The sequence below is a fragment of the Cupressus sempervirens genome, chromosome 3, assembly GCF_028749045.1.
Source record: "Cupressus sempervirens isolate cs-2001-9-10 chromosome 3, ASM2874904v1, whole genome shotgun sequence".
NCBI lineage: Eukaryota > Viridiplantae > Streptophyta > Pinopsida > Cupressales > Cupressaceae > Cupressus > Cupressus sempervirens.
Window position 1 is genome coordinate 593176646 of NC_143120.1, and position 22858 is coordinate 593199503.

At 35.8% G+C, this 22858-nt stretch overlaps 1 protein-coding gene across 1 annotated transcript in view; it reads right to left on the bottom strand.

Moving 5' to 3' along the window:
• The window catches only part of AHG2 (Polynucleotidyl transferase, ribonuclease H-like superfamily protein), a 64033-nt gene extending 42668 nt beyond the window's left edge, over positions 1-21365 (bottom strand). The window contains exons 1-2 of the mRNA XM_089821067.1: positions 20816-21365; positions 13726-13856 (exon numbers count right to left, since the gene is read on the bottom strand). Coding sequence (XP_089677193.1) covers positions 13726-13856; positions 20816-21204 — 520 coding nt within the window. The 5' untranslated portion in view covers positions 21205-21365. The remainder of the gene's footprint in view (positions 1-13725; positions 13857-20815) is intronic.
• Positions 21366-22858: the final 1493 nt, after the last annotated feature.

The window sequence follows — 22858 nt, forward strand, 5'->3', positions numbered from 1 at the left end:
ATATGAAGATAAGTTATAGTCACTTTATAATAAATTTGTTAAATCTTCAGGCATAAAAATCTCTAACCAAACGAACTCAAATATGCATGTGTGAGAGCTCGTCGAAAAGGTCTCAGGAAAATGCTCTTTTTCCAAACCTGCAATGCCAAGAATGCTAAGCATGCTGACTTGCTAAAAATAGCATGTATCTGGAAGCCTCACTAAAATATCCCCAATTAGCCCACAACTGAAATGGCCTAGGCCAAAAACTGCTCCAACCACATAGAAAACATGTTTTGCCCATAGGACCAAGGCAAAACGAGCTAATGGCACAACAAAACTCAATGGCTAGAAAAAGGGGACATGATACTCCTCCATTTCCAAATATTGCTTGCCCCCAAGCAATCCACATCTATGAGATGAAACCAACTACTTGGATCCCAAATCTATCTCAAAGATGATACTCTGTCCAACTATTGCGCTACACTAGTGTAAACATCTCTAACCCCAGAGTTGTAAAACAACTCAGCATGAACCTAGAACACTGATCAACTGGATACTTGACATCCAAAACATGTCATGTATATGCTCAATCCAAATAGCCTGTCATGCATTACTATCATAAAACAAAGTGCTTGCTACCCAACTAAGTACCTCACTCCAACAGTAATTGCACACACCTCAGATATCAAGAGATGGTGAAAGCTCAACAATACACCAATCTCCATCAAAAATAGAATGCAACAAATCACTCCTCCTGACTTCATGCTCTGTAACCATCTCTGTAAAAACTCCACCTGGATCCCAAGTGAAAACATGCATAATGTCCCCGATATCACCCACCAACTCCCGTAATACTTATGCCCATGAAGAGGATATAACATTTGCCAAACTACCTCATAAGCCATAGCACCCTGTTGGAAATTGTGGAGTAACCTAATAGTAGGTGTTGAAAGAGTAAACATCTCAAAACAAAGCGACTTAGAAAGCCATCATGGCTCGCTTCCCTTAACTATGTAAGGACATACACCACACTAACTATCCAAATTCCACACACAAGGGGAATCCACCAAAGTCAAAACAAATCTAACAAGATCATCAAACTCTTGTTGCATGACTCTAACCTCATCTTCACCATGCCAGGATTGGTAAAGCCCATCAGTGGAACCCAACCAAGTTATACTGCTAACTTTGTCAATACTTGGGTCCCAAAAGAAACAACTCTCACATTCATCGTCCATAAGGAGATACAAACCACCGAAAGAATTTGCAACCTCATAACTATAGTCGACCTCTGTAAGACCCCTATGGATGTGTTGACTTTGCAAGTAATCCAATCGATGGCAACTGATACCATAATCACTATGTAAACCTATATCCGCATGACACCCCTGTGACATAGATGTAAGCAACCCATTCAAATACATATCACTAAATTGAAAAGGTGACTAGTGCCCTTGCAAGTAATTCCCCATCACCACCTGATTCAAATACTTGCAACCTCTAATACCATCTTCCAAAGATGGAAAACCTTCATCCCACAATGGATGATACAAACTCCGAGTCAACCTACACCTGCGGCTCATCAAATACTCCACATTTGGATCAAACGAAAAGTGATGAGCACTCCTCACTGTATAGTCACACTACATAACCTCTACCTTAATCAGTGGCTCGTCATACGATACAATCTGCCAACTGGAAGTGGATGAATCCAACTTAACCTGATCAACCCTCGCACTATCATCACTGACAACCTCCTCAATGGTTATATCTGAAGGTTGGGCTGAATTAGAGCATGTCAGATCTAATTTCTGATTTAACTCAGCAATCTGATTTTTTGCTTCATGAAATGCCACTAAGGTAGCTTCAAGGGTGTCGTTGGCATTCATGAGCTCATAGGTACATATGTCTACTTCTACATCCTTCTTCCTCAATGCTTCTAAGTAAATCTATGTAAGGTCAACAAGATGATCGTGATCTGAAAGAATATGGAGGTAATCGGATCTCATAGTTTTCAGCCCTTCTTGTATTATTAATAGCTGTAAAAAATCCTCTTTAAGTCCCCTTTGTTTCCCCTTCATTTGTTCCTTCAAAAGGTGTTTTTCAAACATCCCATAAATGTCATTGAAGTGTGATAAAGCTGCAATAATCTTATGTTCAGTTACTTTCATTTGACTCTCCAAATGAGGTGAACTAGTAGGCGTATGACATAAGTCAAACGCTGAGGTGGGAGAAATTGTTTCATCATACATATCCACATCATCAATGTTATCCTTAGTACCAAGCAGCCCATGATGAGGACTCAACATCTTTTGAGAGTGCTGATGTTGATTTTGATTCAGACTTAAAGGTCTCCACATATGGTATGGATTCTCCTCCAATTTGGTATAATATACCCATCAAGAACATTAGTGTCGACAGCCCCGGACAAAACCTCTCCATACTACCCATTACTAAACTTGTACAATGTTTAACATCATATTGTGATCACAAGAAGGCTGTGAATTAGGGGTAGTTGGCTGCTCTTCCTTTTCAAGACTACCAGTAAGATGATTATTGTCCTCATACAAATTTTTGCACTTGTCTTTCGCAAGGAGATATTGGGCCAATTCATAATATTTCTTTTTTGTCATATTGGTCATGTTTTGCAGCTTTGGATGGAAATCCACATAATCCACCAAGGGTAACTCATTCTGAACTTGTGGAGGGAATCTTTTTGTACTCATCATATATGCTCAATATTTCAGCATGCATCAAGTGGGAAATTTTTGGCTAATTGCTGCTGTAATTTAATAAGATCTTTTTTTAATTTGTACAGTGTGTGTGTCTTTCCCATTGCAACAATCCAAATACTAAACCAAACTGTCAAGGGGACTGACCTGATGGTATAAAGATTTCAAAATATTTCCTGCAGCTATTAGCATGTAACAACAATGGTCTAGCATGTAGTCCCAGCGACTAAGAGTCAAACATCTAGTGGCACAACAAAAACCAATGTTGCCCCTAACATCAATATTCAAAGAATTTCACTCCCATAGAAACTTTGCAGACTCGGATTTACAAAACAACAACAGAAGATGTTCCTGATCTGATTTGTTCAAACGGTCTTGTTCAGCAAATTCTTCATTTTAACCCAGTATCATCATGAAATGTATGTATGTATGTATATATTGCAGTTATAAACCACCGCGACCAGATCACAAGAGACTTATTCATGCACAAATGTGTGATACATTTGCCCAGCCTAATACATCTGCACTCATAATGTACTCAGAATGTAACAGGTAGTTCCTATCTTCTCTAGCATAAGCACAGAGTGATAATTTTAGCTTATAGGCATCGTATTGGATTCTGTTTGAGTCCATCCACCATATAAACTGGACTTGAATGTTGATGACCAGAACTCTTCAACCAACCCAGATTTTTCCCAATCTTCACTAGTGGCAATCATTAGTGGAAAAACAACCCACAAGAAGCTTCCAATATCATGTCCCCTCTTTCGCGCTAGTTCTTTTGGCACCTGATTAATCTATCTCCACATCTGAATAGATTAACGACATTACCAGTAAGGATGCCTGCCAGTCACAAGGGAAGATTTGTCTTAAGTTCGTCAATTAATGTATTAAAGTAATTTAATAAAGTTACTTTATGTTTTATTAAGACATTCACTTTATAAAGTGACTTAAGTGACTAGAAGATGAAATTGGTGTTTATCCCACATCTCTTATTCCAACACTCTTCCCTCACTTCGAGGTTATAAATAAGAGGCTCAGTCTTGGGAGAGACAACGATTATATGATATTTCTACAAAATCCTAATGGTTGCTTAAATGTGACTGGATATTTTCTAAAGGACGAAATCCCTTAAGGAAAAAGGTGAGACTGGACGCAAACCTGGTTCTCACAGTACACTTTCAGAACTAAGGACTGGAATGATGTTTTTTATCTCAGATAATTACAACTTCAGGACGTTAACTGGCAGAATTGGAGTTGGACGGCAAGGAGAGTTGAGGAATCCATCTACAGCAGAAGAGTAATTACCATGTATGTATCTTCTTCAAGGTTCAGTTGGGTTGGGTTGGAATAGCATGGGTTAATATCGTAATGCCAAGTTGAGAACATAGCAGATATGGGGATTGAACAGCAGTCCGGTTGACTTCAGATTAACGCCCACACATGAGTGACCATATACAACAGTTGCAGGTTGGGGTTATAACAGGAATACCCAATAGAGGAAGGCGCATCTGCAAGGGTAGTTGCACGTTTGGAGGTAACACAGAATAACAGTTCTGGTTTGTGTGAATGCGTCATCACCTTCAGACCGGTCCTATCTCAATACTCCAGCCGCAGGGATAACAAAAGAAAGGTTTGATCGATTATTGCAGTCGAGTCCAGTATTCTTCAGATTGCAGGCAGCATTTAAGACCAGGACGTGGACGTTAGGAGTAGATTCTGGGTTGAAACAGTCTTCCAGTTGATATTCACTTCAGTAACGGAATTGTATGTTAATCACCGCTCACTCTCAATCACTGTATGTTCACAAAATCTGTCATTAGAACATTGTATCACAGCTGATTGAAATTGTTAGCATATCTGTATTTCCTTATTGCAGTATTGAGTTTATGAACTCCATCTAGAGATTTGATTGAAAGAGCTCAGTTTTCTCCTTAGTTAAGAAATCTTTTGCATACCATACCTGTTAATAATCACTACTATAACATGTCAGTAACATGGATGTTTAAGGACTTGATTTCATAACAAGTGTTTAACGATATTACCATTAGTCCGAATTCTGTATTTTCTGTCCAATCCATCAGAGGTTATTACATCCAGCTTAATGCGACTGAATATGATTTGGTTATTGATGGTGCTAGTAACATATTTGTCAGTATTAAAACATAACTCCATCGGCATATATAGTTTCCAATATTTATCTTAACCCATATATCACTCACCCCATCAATGGATTTACAACTCCACTGTTCTCTGCCTGAAAGCCTTTGCTGGAATAATCATTCACGGGAAATAAAAGAAAAATCCAAAATCCAATATGGTCTCCAATATGGTCTCATCAACACTACTCAAGCTATTGATGCCACCCTGTGCTTGCAAGTTATCGCAGCTTCCTTTGGATTCTGGAATTGACCACAAGGCACAATATATAGTATCGTGAGTCAAATATAGACTCTCCTTCAGAGAAATGAGTCTCAGCGATGATAATGCTTCCAATCCTCAATGCACCACATATAACACACACTCGATGCTACTACTGAAGACTGCTTCCGCACAAGAAATTAGAAAATTCACCACCAGGAATAATTGGAATAATCTGTTCAGGGATTTAATGTTTCCAGCTTCCCAACTTTGGTTAATGCATATACAATCCGTTCATAGTCTTCTGCAAGATTCCATGCTATTGCATAGCCCAATTTTGATGGTTCCCGCACACCACTGGCAATGATGTTTATAACTCTGACTCCAGTTTTTTTGTAACTCTGTCCAAACCAAAACAAATCTGGTAACACCCAGATTATCACCGTTCTGCAAAAAAAATGCCAAGTACACAAGCACAAAAGTCTTGAATCTCCGCAAGGATTGATTGGTGTTACTTTCACAATATTATCCCCTGTTGTAACAGTCGAACAATAATCCTGACAAAATATACCGGAATGAATTCATAAAGCCCTTCATGTGCTCAAGATTCTAACTTCAGAAACGCTCAGGATTAGTAATCGCGTGCTAATTGTAACGGCAACGACCTGTAGATTTCCAAACTGTTGCTAATTGTATCGGAAGACACTACAATATTATACAGCAATCTTTTGCGACAATTTTGAAGTTTCCAGCTCCAAGGCAATGTTGAAAACAGAAATTCACAACCCCAATAAGGCATCTTCAAATTCCAATGCAGCCGGCTGGTTAACAATATCCACAATTTTTGCAGAAAGCTGGGCACAAAATTTTAATAAACTCGTCGACACATTATAAAATGGAGCATATTGTTATTCAACTTTCCCAAATATCAATGTCTCAAACATTAGAAATCAAATTTATAAGACTAACACCAATACTGAGTCGGGCCCCACAATTTACCATTTCTTGGCAACAATATTGTTTGCACTAACTCCCATATTTGGGAGATACAGAATAATAGACCAAAGTATTTCCGCAAGCTTACCGCATACGGCAAACTTAGAATTTTCAATGGTTTCGATATCAAATAATTCCTTATCTCAAATTGTAATCAAGAATTATTATACCAGAATATATCCACAAAGGCTCTCAAATATTGTTCATTATGATTCTTTTGTGAATGAACCAACTTCTTAAATTTCCACAATATAGTTTTTTCAAATCAGATAAAATATTCTAACACTGTATATACTTGAATTTATATTCTTTAATGAACACCACAGCCTGAATATAGCTTATTTATTCATGAAACTTGTGATTAGACCCAACAGGATGGCAGGATCTGTGCTCTGATACCATTGTAATATCCCCAATGATATTTGTTCGATTTTATCTCAAAGTAATTTTCAGAACATAAACAGATGAATGATGCAATGTTAACCAAAAATATAAACCAGTAAATTCTCATAAAACGCTTCAAAATATGTCATTGCATTATACATCAGCAATAAAATAACCGAATATCAAGTCCAATCTTGTATACAAAAATTCAGTCAAATTGGAAATATAGGAAATAACCTGTAAGCACACGTGAGACACTTGGTGTGATGTCTCCACAGACAATGGAGTTGCATCCACTATCTACCAGCACAAGGGTTTCCATCCTCGGGCTGGATGAAAGTTGAAGCTTTACAAATAACTCTTTCAAGAGAGAAACTAAAATCTGAATCATAAACCAAGCATACTCCAAAAGAGATCCATCTTCCCTTTTAAGAACAAACAGGTGACTCTTAGCATTCCCATTTCTGTTTCTTTATTTCCTTTTAAAAATAATACTTCTCTCACTTAAGGAAATAAAGTGCCCATAGATAATAAAGTGACATTACAATATGAGGATAAATTATAAAGCCACTTTATAATAAATCTGTTAAATCTTTAGCCATTAAAATCTCTAACCAAACGAACTCAAATATGCATGTGTGAGAGCTCATTGGAAAGGTCTCGGCAAGATGCTCGTAGTCCAACCCTAGGATGCCAAAAATGCTAAGCCTGCTGACTTACTAAAAATAAGAGTATCTGGAAACCTCACTGAAATATCCTTAATTAGCCCACAACTGAAATGACCTAGGCCAAAAACTGCTCTGACCACATAGAAAACCTGGTTTGCCCATGGGACCAAGGCAAAACGGGCTAATGGCGCAACAAAACTCACTGGCTAGAAAAAGGGGACATGACAATGTTTCAGCCTCAAGTCCATGTATTACTTGAAGGTAATAGCTTTCTGAGTCCTTTCCTCCCACTTCCTAATCTATCCTAAACTGAGCCTGCAACTCAATTAGGGCTCTTGTCCTTGAAGAACCAGAAATCTAGGTGGAAAAGTAGGTACAATGGGTCTCAAACATATTGTTCTCATTGGTTTTGGTGCCTGATCAAAGTTGTCCTCCACCTGTGCTTCACCATTCTGCCCATTTTGCTCATGGTTATTTTCCTCATTATTACCTGCATTATTCCATCCATTTTGTCCACCATTATCACCTCCCACATTCACATTCACACCCAGCTGCCTAGCCATCATCTGTACCATACCATCCATTCAATACTTCTGTTCATGTGCTTTCTGTTCAGCTAAGTATTTGTCCTTGTGCCAACGAGTCCAAAAGATGCGAAAATCTTTCTTCTCTGGGGTCCCTAACGTTCTTGTCTCCCATATTGTCAATAACCTATTAACCTATATCAAATAAAGCCTCTTGATTTCCCTATTCTTCTTGGCATGCGTTTCATTATGCTCTAGTTCTTCTCAAATTATAATGATGTGTTAACGGATGAGCACTCCAATCTGCCATATCACTGCCTATTCATTGAATTGTTTACCTACAAGGATGGCAAGATTTTAAGCTCTGCTACCATTGTAATAAACCACCACTTATTTTGCTAATGGTATTTCTCTATCATTTGGAAATTGTGATAACAGTTCTGTTTGCAAGGACCCTTAATATGGCACAAGCAATGCTTTTGTTCAATGTTTTAACAGTTGTTGCAGTTATGAAATGTTAAAAGATATAGCCAATCTTTCAACAGGGCAATATTTGCAAGAAAAGAAAATTGAATAACAGTTCTTTAAACATTCCAATACTCTATGTTTTATCTCAAACATTACAAATGCATATATCATATATATTCTCAGAGCTCTAATTCATATCAAAAATTAGAAATGCCAAAACAAAGTCCTAGTTGAAAAGGTTACATACAATTTGTGCCAAGACAAGTTGTTGTTCACGTCATTGAGAGGAAGTCAAGTGGTCTAAGACAGTCCACAATTATCCAAATGCAGTTAATTCAGTACATGGCAAATATCTAAAGGAACACTAAAATAAATCTTTGCAGATTCCCCAACCAGTTTGCATGAGCTAAGCCTTCCTCTTTTCTAAATTGTAAAACAACACTCCCAGAGATTGTTAAACTTTGCCAGCAATTACATTGATGCAACTCAGACATGTCTCTGCAATTGCAGCAAATGGTTTTCCGACCTAGGACTGTGGACACTTACTGTGCCTGCTCTAAACAAGACGATGCCACCACTTTGAAGTCTAATCTAGTTAGAAAGCTTGCAGTCAGTTTGCGAGGATCTCTCAATAACAAATGCTCTGAAGCTTCACTGTAAATCCCTGAGTCCCAAAACCATACAGAGATGGCGTCAAGATTGTTAGCATAAGAGGTTTTTGTCCCTCAACCTCATATATGATAACACCAAAAAAGTCTCTGCAATTTCCTTTTGTCTTTCTCCTCCCCATGCTTGTTGTGTTTCCAACTCTCCACACATCCCCCTATCCTACGACCCTTCACATTCTTGTAATGCCAAAGTAATGACAATATTCTCTTGGTTCTTTTTTCCAAAAGTCTCCATTGCCATCAAAAACTACATAAGGAAAATATCACTACATGTTCCTTTTCCATAACATGAGAGTGAATCGCTCAAGTACGGTTTTAATAAAAAGACATTTGCTACTTGTTTTTAATAATACAAAGTGATCCTTGAGAAAAATAAAAGTATTACATTTAAATAGTCACTTTATGAGCATTACCCTTGCACATTAAATTCAAATAGCAATCAAACTCCATTTGCCCTGTACTTATAATCATCTTGGCCAAATACCTCCAAAGTCCTAGCTAAGCCCTCAGGACCATGACAGTACAGGCTACCGACTAGTCTCCATGTCACGGCTCAAGAAGGGGGCATTATAATTTTCTAGATCAACCTACAGTAAAGGAACTAGCAACCTGTGTAAAGAGACCGGCAAAGAGCATCCTCAACTTTAGTATGTCTTTGTCATGCCATGTCCACCATCCATAGGATCAATTTAAGGTAATGTAGATTGATTTATTTTCCGATCTGATTTTTAAAATGCAGGACCATAAAGATTAGTAAAGACAAGCCATTGTAAGCGGAGTATACTCAAATCCTAAATTGAATGCATCTTTTGAAGGGCCTTCACTAAGCCTTCTTTCACATATTTGTCATTTTAAGAAAGCAACCTACCAATGTTTGGTGCATACCATTTGGGATCGAGAGCAAAGTTTGACACATGAAGTTAAGTGTTCAGTATTCCACCATCAATGGGTTTAATGTGTTGCTCATATAATCCCAGAATCAGGATACCTATTACCAATTGTTTGCTTCATTTTTCTAAGCACTTGCTAAATGACTCGTAAATCTCTCCAAGCCTAGATCCAATATCAGCATATAATGACATAGACAAGAAGCAAAATGAAAGAGATTTATATGGAAACAAAAAAATTTAAAAGTACAAGTTAAAAACAATAAAATCAAATTATAAATTTATTAATAAAGTTACTAAGTTGGTAAAAATCATTTTTTTACCTCACATTGAACAAACAATCATCATTAAGATTTTTTGGGTTGATGCTTTTTCCTCCACATTGTTTGCAATCAGCCATCTATTCTAGTCTGAATTAAACCATTATCAACTTTAGAGCCTCAAGCACCTCATGCGTACTCTCTAACAAAAATTAAATAACTAGCATACCTTGTCTCCATAAGTTTGAGAAAGTCCTTTAAAAATGTCTTCAAGCGAGCAAGGCATAATGAATGCAAATAAACATTTGAATATCTCTAGCTTCTATCACGGCCTACTACACCCAATCTATCTTTCCTATGCCTTTTTGTTCAATGCATCATCCAAAACTTGTGCTCATAAGTATCCTCTACCTTCATGCCACTGAATTTGCACAAGCCAAAACGATGCCACATGTAGAACACTCGAGGCACCATTCTCCTCTATGGGCATCTCTCAAAATATGAAATTGGATTTTGTATTCTTTTGCTTCCTAGAACAATCAATAGCTCTAAGAAAATATGAGACCATTGAACATGTGACTATGATGGACGTCCAATATCAATGATCTCATCCATGACCATAGAGTAGCCCATCCTAATCCAAAAATGTCTCATGCCCGTCATCACCAAACTCACCTTAAAATATTATCTGTCACGTAGTGTAGTACATTTTATGTTCTCCAAGGGATAAATGAGGAGCCAACAAAAGTTGCAGCTTTGAACATTTGTTTGAAGTAAGGAGAATGTGCTACATGGAATGGAATAGCATGGGGATAGAAAATTTCACAATGGAAGACTTTACCACATTTGTGCATGCACATGGTACAAACTTGCAAATGTACCTGATGCTCCCTAGTACTTGTCTCCCTCTTCCCTCTTTTGGAAACATCACCACTACCAACTATAGGAGGCATATGCATAGATGGCTGTGCAAATTGTGTTGGTATTGTCAATCCCTTAACCTTGATTCTACCTCCACATGCAATCTATGACACTCTATCCTCTCATGTGCCAATTGTGTTGGCATTTGCAACCCATAAGACCTTGATTTCCACCTCCATATGCAATCTATGAAACTCTATTCTCTCATCCTCCTCCATCTCTTTACAAACATTTCACCCATTCTCACTATACCCCAATAGATGGCAATTCGCTCGTGTAGCTCCCTCTAAAATCAATTTAATACATGTGAAAACCACAATCTCGCACACCATAATTTTCTTTTCTATATTTGTCTAGGGTTATCATGAATTGAAGAGGTTTCTTGGATTTAAAGAGGCCTTTTGCATAAATGTTTAGAACTTTGAAAAGGCATTCAAAAAGATTTTGGAGCCTTCACCCATACAACTCCCACACCCTAAAGAACCCCCAAGTTGCCTTTCATTTCTTATCTATCTTATCATTCTAACTACTCTCACTAGTGTTGTTGTTCATGTTGTTTTGTTTTGTGAATCAATATGTAAGTGGAATTTGGAAATCAAAAATATAAAGTTAAAATAAAATAATCATACATTTCATCATTTAAACACTGAAAATAATTGAAAAAAGAACAAATGGAAGGTTACCATAGTTCTTTCACTTCCCTTGCTAGTCACCATTTAACTCCTCACCTCTACTACTAACCAATGCCAAATTTCCAACTACATCGTCGAACCCTAGTTGCTTGTCTTTCTAACTTGACTTCAAGTTTTTTTGAATGAATAGAAGTTTTATAAGCAGACATCCTTTTGCTGTTTTAGGGCTTAGAAGAGTGTGGAGGCCCACACACAAAATATTAAATTCCATTTTTTAAAACGTGACTTGTTTTTTAATCATGACCAACATCCCTAAGGATAATTGGTCATCCCTACAGCATTTTGCCCTCATCTTTGGTATGCCATCCTTTTGGCTTTCGCTCCCCGTCTCAACATATCAACAACACTTCCTAAATATTTTAGTTTAAAGAAGCTAAGAAATGTGCCAAAGTCATCCCTATGTCCCCAATGAAAGCACACTCAAACGCCCCGAGTATGCATCCCCATGAACATAGTAGTTATTTTTTACCAAAAAAGAATAGTTGACTATGCTGAACAATAATAATTCAGCACCCCTAGATTTCAAGGCAAACAAATAGTTGAAATTTTTTAGTGCCCGCTATAGTTGAAAAAAATATTTTATAGACTTTAATAGAAAAGAAACCAATTTTACCTCTGTATGCCCCCCCCGATCAGATTGCTTATCATTGCCTACCATTCTACAAATTTCTTATGCTACATGGCATGTTCATACGCACACCCTTATAAACCATCCAACATATTTCCACCACCCTATCCATTCTTGTGATGAAATGCAATCTTTGACAAATTTATTCAGCCTCCTCCATTATATTCTAAACTATCTGATACCAAAATGTAATGCTACTTTTCCCAGAGCATTTTGATATTTGCAATGGATTTAATTTAATTGAAATTTCCAATTTATTCTAAAGTAATCAGAGATAATTTAAATGATTAATTATTGTATTTGATCAAAAGCATTGAACAAAATCAACTATTAAACAGACAATAGTTCCATTTTATTTATATAATATCAAAAGCTTTTGTTCAATCTATTCCAAAATACTCTAAATGTTTATCTAAGTTCAACCATCAGAACAACCACTCTCACTCTAGGAGGATCTCAACTGTTTCTCATATCTGCCACAACTGTCACACACTTTCATAACATTAATTACATTTTTAGTATGCTCTTTACAAAGGGATCTATTAAATTCCTGATTTACAGATTAAATAATTTGTAAAGAATTTAGTTCGACTGTAACCCCTCTTTTAACTTACAGAGTTACTAAATATTTACGGAGTCATATTACATTTTATTCCCTTTCCCTTTTTACAATGATTTACAAGGGACTTCTTATAAATTAAACATAATCATATTAATAGGGAAAACATCCCATAAGATTGAGAATAGTTGCATGTGCATCCACACAAATAACATGTCTCAAAATAAATTAATTAAAGCTGTCAGTAATTTTAAAATATTTTCCTTTCGCACAGTTTTATTCCTTGTATTGTTGAAAGGTTTACTTTATCTGCTTAGGTGGCCAATTTTTATTTAATAAATTATTGAAAAAGCAAAATAATATCTTCATTAGGATTCATCTACAGAATTAAACAAAACATTAAGGATGAGTTTTTTAATTTTGAACTATATTGTACAGCACAGAAGGAAAAGGAAAATAACACAGGTATCAGTTTCAAATATATTTCAAATCAGATTTTAATGACCAAGTTTAATTTGGTTTAAATTCTGAAGATGATATGATTAGCAGTTGTAACTTTGAGGTGATATACAACCATCAAATGACTACTTTGGCAACTTCAACCACTAGCCTGGACTAGGCTGTAGGCTGTAACATTATGTTCGGTCCAGATTTCAATTCCCTTGCCAACATGATGACAACTGAACACCGTTTTACATCAAACCATAAACAGTATAATTTATAAGAATACATCAGCTGTTTGCTCGAGATTTAGCTCTCCAGTAATGAAGTGCAACAACATTTCAACGCATTGAAGGATATAAAATAAGAATTAGATGTGCCAGTGTGAAAGATACAAGCAAACTATTGCTGAGAAGACATATCCTAAAGTTGATCATTTCAGAACAGTTGTGTCTATAAAAAGAAAGTCCAATTTAATTTTGAAAACGATCTGATTTTTGTGTTATTGATATAACAATAAAAATAATTAATCAGTTGGTTTTGAAGAAACTTACCTTCATAAATGCAAACATTAAAATCAAAGTTATGCTTAGCCAGGAACTCAATAGATGTTGTCTGGCAGAGAAAATCAAATGATGGAATATTAGCTGGAAGTTCATTGCGCGGAAAGATATAGAAATTGTACCTGCATAGACACCAAAACAGAAATATCATATACCATACTGTGTAATGAATCACACACCCAATGCTCCATTGCATTTACACCATTATTTGTCTAACAACATATACAACAAGGCTTTAAATATAATAAGACACAACTTGTCCATTTGCTATTTCATTTAGGTTTTCTGAAGATATTCTAACCATCTACTTTATTGATATTATCATCTCCCATTTTTATGGGGAAGAAAAACAAGAGGTGATTACCTAGCAAGGCAAGCCATAGACATGAGGAAAAATAATATGGTGGTGACATTTTTTTGGAAGGACTTAGACACCAAGCTAAAGAATGAAAAGACAAAGCTTGGCATGAGGATTAAAGGTGATCAATGATTGCTAATAACAGCTTAAGAGGGTGACATCCACACATGTGCCTACCATTGGAGGAATCTATCTTGATAAGCTCACCAAGATTTTCATAGCCCTCAACTGAGTTGCAATGTAGCGGACCATCAATTTAGACACAGAGAGTAGTCAATGGTTTACAAAAGAAAGAAATTCAAAACAAGTTGATGAAAGACTTTTGCGCCAACGACAAGGAGACATTGCAAGCCATAAAGCTAGTTCCAAGAGATGTTTACTCTTTCTCAACTTTTGAATACCATGTCAGCTCAGACATTACATCAATGCTCTTGGCATGGCTGCTCAAGTTGCCAAACAAAAAAAGTTATGATAACAAGGATGATGGAAAGGTTGGTGTGGGCGTGTTGGCACAAATACATGAACTGGCATTTGAAACAAGTGGTGGTAAGCATTGGGCTCACCACACAAGTGTGTGGTTGATGCTGACCCTTCACTACAAAGCCCATGGATACCATTACCTCACTTGCGAAAATCGCAAGGATGAGGAGGTGAGACAATGAAAGCGGCAAGAGACATGGATTTTCTCAAAGAACCGAAAGGACTGATTTAGGATCCTACATTGATTGAGCAATTAGTGATCGAGTAGGGTGTTGGGGAAGGCATAAAAGACTAGATGAGGGAGTTGCATGTCGGGTTTTATAATTTTTGGGCTTTAGGTGAAGCTAATGTTTATGATTACATTTTCTTGCACACACTTGTGGGTGGCCCCTTCATAAAAATTCATATCAGAAAATATATTAATTATTTTGATATTCTTCAATGTTTGTAATTTACCATTAAATTCTTAGATTAAAATTAAACTCTCATTTAATTAGTGCTAGTTGATTAAAATTTTAGAATATGCATATACATTAAAGATCTTAATTAAACTTTAATTCAATAATACAAAATATTAAATTATAATATATTATTTATGATTTTTTGTCAAAGGACACAAGGACACTTGGTTTAATGGCAAGTCCAAGTTGTAGGCACCTAGATGATGCTAAGATCAAATCTTCTTCGATACAAAAAAGAAATCATAATTTTTTGCTTCTTTAATTTTCAAGTTATAAAATTGTTTTAAATTTAAATTTTGTTGAATCATATTTTTATAAGTGAAATTGGCCTTGCCTTGAAGGTCGTACTCATATATTAAACTACATTAGACCCATAAACAAAGGGACATTAGAATCTACTAAAAGGTTGTCCCACTTAGAAAGAGGGGAGCTCGATAACTTTAGTGAAGAGATTATCTTAAAACCTAACAAAATAGTTGTCCATCGGCCATCCTACAATAAGGGAAGCCTAACATCTTCACATAATCTCAAAAATTGATTTATCTTGTTTGACATGTGTGAGCAAAGGCTATTTTGCAATTGGGATTCATCAAGATAAGTGATTTCTTTTTACTTAATGTGATATAAGCTTTTGATTCTTTTGAGAGTTCTTGAGCTCCAAGAGAAATCATGGCTTCGTCACAATCATCAAAGGCTAATCTTCACAACCCTCCTCCACTAAAACAACTAAGGTTTCAAGACTAGGGTAAGGAAGCTCAACTTGCTTAATGTCAACTAAAAAGGCTTGAGCAGCTGCAACATCCATGTTGAACTCCCTTTCAAATGGAAAAATGTGACATGACTTAGGGTTGAGCCATTCCATGCAGCTGCTTGATTCATTTTTATGGTCAAAGGTAAGGATCTTGAAATACTCTCAATTGTACACCCTAAAGCATAGCATTGTCTACATCTAAGTGTTAATTATATTAATTATCTGATTAATGAATAGAAATGTCCTATGAAGGGACATGTCTATTCATGCCCTATTCTCTATATATAAATCCAAGAGAATGTTGCATTTGGAACACACAAACCAAACATTATGGCAATGCAAATACATTTGCAGTATTTCGGAAACTCAACATGGTATCAGAGCCTAGTTGATAGAATGTATAATTGCTTGCCATAAATTACAAGGCTCTAGTTGCCCTCGAATGAACTGATAAGGAGTGGAAATAGTGAACAGTATTGGGAGCTCAAGCTTAGTGAAGGGATAATCTGAGATAATTGCGCTTACCACTTATAAACATAACAGGCCAATTGGTACTCAAGTTCTTAGAACTTCGTGTACTTATTTCATAGAATGGCACCAACTAATTCAAAAGAAGTCATCGAGCATTTCTTTGCATCAGAACTATGCAGAAAAGTTCACAACTTATTAGAAGTCCCCACCATGTAATTCAAAGGTGTGATTCAAAAACAATAGGAGCATCTCTTATAGCACAGGGTGTCATGAGTGAGGCAATGGGTTGCCTTCATCTCCCTGTGATAAGTCTGGTTCCACTTTATAAACCTTAGATGATGCTCTAGCATATTAATGCTCGAATGTTTGCCCATTAATCATCACATCTCACCCTCTCGCAATATATCTAGTAGGGTAATTATAAGAAGCTTTATTACAGTGCGTAGAATTAGAAAATGGATTACGCTCTAACAAGTGCTTCTAGTTAACATTACACTTCATCCTCTTGGACACACCAGCATTACTTGATAGTCAACCAGTAGCAACATGGATATCCCGACTGCAGAAGAAACAAGTGACAGTCTCATGCACCTTTACTACTAGCGATAATAAATAAAGATATTCAGTACCTGCAGCAGAGAAAAGAAAGACAAGTCAAGTACCACAAGCAAAAGAGACATTATACAGAATGTGTTATGTGCGAACAACAAAACAAAAGGGTCGGTGATAATATTTTGATGAAGCCTAAGGAAAATAATAATATCATCATGTACATTTCAGCCAGCGTAAGTATCAAAATGCAGTGGTATTAAGTCGGCCAACTATGTGCCATTCCACATCATTGAGTGTGTAGATTAATCAACCACCCAACCAAGGCAAGGTTGTAATAAGTCAAAAATGAATTCGCCCTAGTTGGCAAGAAATTAATTATGATACAAAGGCTCATAGATTTATATCTGTCGACACACTACATACGCAGCATGAGACTTTGGATAGTGGAGTACACTACTGTAAGATTATGCCATGTGGATAATCGACACCATTGGTAAGCTAGCAAACCCACAAGTTGAAGGCATAACTGAAGAGAAAATACATAAGTGGGAAACGAAGGAAAAGACCACCAGATGATATGCTTTTAAGAGAGAAGAATTCAGTCAAGTGATAAACCATGTTATGAGGCATGGACCCCAATGCACCAGGTGAGGAATGCAGAGGAAGAACATCCTTGTCCATGTTATTAAACACCATTTAAAAGAACAAGGGCTATAATGTTTATTAAATCTAACATTACATAATATTTGAAAGAGACGACATGACTTAAATGAATTTTATTAAGAGGTCAACTTATTTGTTCCCACATAACGATTACCCAAGTAAAATAATGGAGAGATGTAATTGCTTCACAGTCCAAGTGATTCGATTAAAAGTACATTTAAGTATATATTAATGTTGATCTTTTAATAAGCACGTTGTTTTTAAAAGGTCAAAATGTGCGAATATTGATGAGACGAGATATAAAAGCGAACACACTTTAACAGGTTACTAAAGATGGAAGAGGAAATCTAATGGACCTCAAGTGGATGATTATTCAATTTCATGGCTATTGTATTTCATCAAAGTATATGACTTAGCCAACCATTGATTGCAATCCTGGAGGTTCAAGTTCAAGAACTAAATGGATATATGGACTCTCATAGGAGAAATTTGCATCAAGGATATTAAGTGAGATATGTATTTTCTGATTATTATATCTTGAGAACTACCTTTATTTACTTGTGTACTTAATCTCTTATTTATATTTCTATACATTACGTTATCTATTTGCCTTGACCTTTCTCTCCAAGGATGTTTTTATAGAAAAAGGGAGATTGAGATTCAGAGGGAGCCCGATATCATTAGAGGCAACCTTGAAAGAGAGGGAGTAGATAGAGGATATGGTTCAGTCAACCTTTGATTATCTTGGTCGTGTTGATTTAGAGTGAGTAGACTATGTTGAGATGGACTCTCTAGTGATCAATAAATTGTAGCAATCAAGAGGACTACGAGTCATGAATATATGTCATGACTATTTGGGCCTACCCCCAGTTACATCATGAGGAAGTCATGACTTCAAAATGATGTCACTTGTATATGCAAAAGTCATTGTTAGGTGACAATCTTGCAGTAACTTGTATTATGAGATCAAACAAATTGAGTACATGGTGATGTCTTGCATCTCAACATTCTAGATGGCCATTACTCCAAGAGTATTTGGTGAATATCATTGATATTCTAGGAGGCCAATACTCTTGATATTAGATGTGATATTAAACCTTATTTTGAGTACTTGGTGAATATCATTGATGTTCTGGGAGGCCAATACTCTTGATATCAGATGTGATATCAAACCTTATTTTGAGTACTTGGCGAATATCAATTACTCTTGATATCAAATGTGATATCAAACCTTATTTTGAGTACTTGGTGAATATAATTGATATTTTGGGAAACCAATACTCTTAATATCAGATGTGATATCAAAACCTTTTTGAGTATTTGGTGTATATCATTGAAATTCTCGAAGACCAATACTCATGATATTGAATGCGATATCAAATGGTGGTAATCTTCTAAGATGTCAAATGAGATATCCTTAAAATTATTATTTGTTAAATTACATTGAAGTAACATGTATTCTTATGTGTTTATCTCCTAAGCTAAAAGGGAGTGTTGATGTTTGATAGCTTCAGTCGAATAAACCTATTATATATGAGATTATATATATATGTATGTATGTATGTATGTGTGTGTGTGTGTTCTTATATGTGTGTGTGTGTGTGTGTTCTTTATATTTGAGATACAAGGTTATTGTTATATGAGAAAAATTAATATAATATGACATAATATATATATGATTAAAGTAGTTATTTTATTAATTATCTAATTATAGAATCGACATGTCCTATGATGGGGCAAGTCTATTCATGGCCTATTCTCTATATATAAATCTAAGAGGATGTTGTATTGGAACGCACATACCAGACATTACAGCAGTGCAAATACATTTGCAGCAATCCGGAAACTCAACATGTTTACCATTCAACTGCTTGAAAATGGGGAGCAAAGCAGGTTTATTCTAATTGAGTGCTAAGTGTTCCATTTATTCTCATGAGAGATGGATTCATGTTGAATCACTACTCATGAAATATGGGTCAATGAGTTTGATTCAAAAACTACACAATTAAAACCTGATAACAATATCACAACTTGTAATTTTATTAAAATTTATATCAAAACATAAAAGGTAAAAGGCATAGATTATCCACTCCCTATTATTTTACAAATCCTTCCAGATTATGTTTTAACTTTCATAACTACCATTCATTGGAATGGAATTCTGCAAGCTACTTGAAATCAGTGGGTTTGACAGGCTTCCCAACCTAGAAGAGAACCCTTATTTCTTAATCTTAGAAATTCTTCGCAACTCCTGAAAGATTATTGAAGGAAGTTAGTGAACCAACAAAGTACAACATGAAAATAGGAAGGAATACAAGTGTCCAAAGTCACAAATTTTTTGAAGTTTCCATGAAGTGGTTAAGCTTTGGCCAGATGCGCATTTTCATCTAAGACCCACTGTTTCTAGATGTTTACGGTGTGATTGATTTCAAATTATTTATGTATTGTTCAATTTTGTATGCACGGATATCCACCTCACGAGAAAGCTCATGAGTAAATCAATTCTTCTCAATCAAACCTAGCTCTCATCAACTTCACTGTGAAACTGGACATTGAAAAAGACCAAAAAAAGCTTAGGAAGAAAGAGCAAGGATTTTTTGCACTTTGGAAAAAGTGGCCACAGAAATGCATTTCATTTTAGAGTGATGTCTTCAAGGACAGCAGCGACGGTTATATAAATATCTTTACAGCTAACTCTTGGGTTAATTTATTCAGCAAGGAGAAAATCGAGCAGTTGGAGGTACTCATCATCAAGTTGCATAGGAAAATGACTGAAATGCAAAATCAGTTTGTAAGTTAGTCTGTCCCGTAGACTATCTTAAAAGAATTGATTTGTCTTTCTTTCTTTATTTCATCTTACAGCCACGCGCACCCCTACTCTCGGACCATTTTATAACTCGATCAATTCTGGGCCCAATTAAATATGGTGTCGCTAACCTTGACAGAAATTGAACCCTGTCTATATCTTGATATGTCCCATCACATAACGAGAAGTTGAAGCATAATAGTGAATAAAATCTAAACTAGTAGAACATGCCGCTTTAATTGTAACATGGCCGCAAGGTAGTCTGAAACGCCACCAGCACCACTCATTTCGCGTTTTACAACAGCCCACTCGAAACCAGTTGAGGAAAATCATTTCTGGGCGTTTTTTATATTATTTACATTTTAATTTAAATAGTTATAGACTATAAAAATGTTTTCTCGGTTCTTCGCCAAATTATAAAAGATTTAATTAGCCTGCAAGCTAGAAAAGGCAACCAGCTTGATCTGGGGCTCGCCATGTATATAATACTTGTTGCGGTGTCAAATATAAATATAAAGAATGAATATATAAACGCTTACGGATGAGCAACGAATTGAGAAGAGGTGGAGTCCCAGCTGAAAGGGCAAACTCCAAACTGCAGGACAGCGAAGTTGCGGGCGGAGTCGGCGAGTTTGGAGTATCGAACATCTAATGTGTCGAATTCAAAACTATCGCGCCATGGTGCACTGGTAAGGCCGCTCATCTCCAAATCAATGGCAATAAAATTTGCATCTCTAACAAGGCCGCGAAGGCCCTCGAGAGCAACCTTGAAGTTGCCTTTCGTCACATTCGCCATCACTAGACCTGCTGCTGACCCAGAGCTGCTAAATAATCTGCCCCACTGGAACCGACATTCAAATGAAGACCTCAAAATATTTGCCTTTGCCAGGGCTTGAAATGAAACCCTCGAAAGGCTTTGAATCCACATACTTATCTCATCTTTCCCTCCGATGAGGGCTTCTACCAGCTGAACTGTAAATGTGGGGATTCGCCAATTTTGCCAAATCCAATAAGTTGTACACACCTACAATTAATTCCTCAATTGTCTGGTTTTTGTTTCCTAAATTGAAGTATTTGGTTATTATTATTATTATTTATATTTACTTCTAACCTCTTTATATAAATCATATGAATGCAACAACAATCTTAATGTTAAAATTTGTAATTTTTTTGGGCAAATCTTCACAGGTGACTCAAGAGCTTAAAGCTAAGGTTTAGGTGTTTCCATATTTACCAAGCTCTCTCTAGAAGTTGTAGAGTGTGAAATAGTCAAAAAGTGTCATTTCAAAATGTTCACTTGGAACCCATTATGTTCAACCCCCCAATAGCCGCTCATAGAAAATAGTACTTTTTTCACAAATGGACCAATCAGCAACCAAGAAAGCTAAAAAATGATCAACTATTAGTACATTTGTGATTGACTATTAGTACATGTGTTATCGGCTATTAGTACATGTGTTGTCATTTTTTGGGACTTTTTAAAATCGATAATTGGTTGGATCTATAATGATACCATATCGATCATCAAACGCCCTGGCAACCACTGGGTTTCTTCACCTAGTTGGTCAATTATGTCTCTTGAAATTTTATATAAGATTTATGTATCTTGTGAACACTGGATGACTTTAAAAATATATATATAGGAAAATTTATTATGAGTGTATAGTAGTAGATTTTTGTGCATGCAATGTTGAGTCGATAAGAAATTTGACTTTCCATAGATTAAAATCAATTTGTACAATGATAAAGTAAGTTAATAATGTTATGCGTAAGAAATTTGAGATGTGTAAATCATACTAATTAAAAATATATTATTGAATTTAACTAAACTAACGAAATTTATTTATATGTGTTAAATAATTCTACAAAAGTCTAAAAATTATGAATTTCCAATAAGTCCATTCACCTACATGTCCATATGGAAATATTTGATTGTTCAAACAATCATTGTTATAAATGATGTAATTCTTGTTAATTGAACTAAGTTGTTTCATCTATGTGCTACTTAATTCAATCCACCATGATTTGGTAGCACAAAATTTAGCAAAAGGGAAGTGGAAATGCAAACCTCCGTACTCAAATTGATGAAATGAATAGAGCTTAGGTCCAACTAATCTTCGTCGAGCCGCCTATGGTAGCCCAGCTATTTCCACCACATAGGCTTACAAATAATCTCATCGCTTGTCTATCAAGATATGCTAAACCTAAAGTTTTGTTGTTTTAAAATACTCTTATAACTCAACAAAGAAAGTGTGTCATGCATACTCAATTTGAATAGAGCTTAGGTCCAATTGATCTTCGTTGAGTCACCTCTAATAGCCCAATTGTTTCTATCACATAGGCTTCCAAATAATCTCATTTCTTGTTGGCAAGATATGCTACACCTAAAGTTTTGTTGTTTAAAACACTCTTATAACTCAACAAAAGAAAATGGATTAATCGAGAACTCAAAAAAAATGGTATACCACCATGTATATATTTAATGGTTACTATAGCTATAGATAAACATAAATGAGTTTGTTTTTTTTTCCATTGCCATAACAATTATTGATAACATGTTATGATGATAGTAAATAATATCT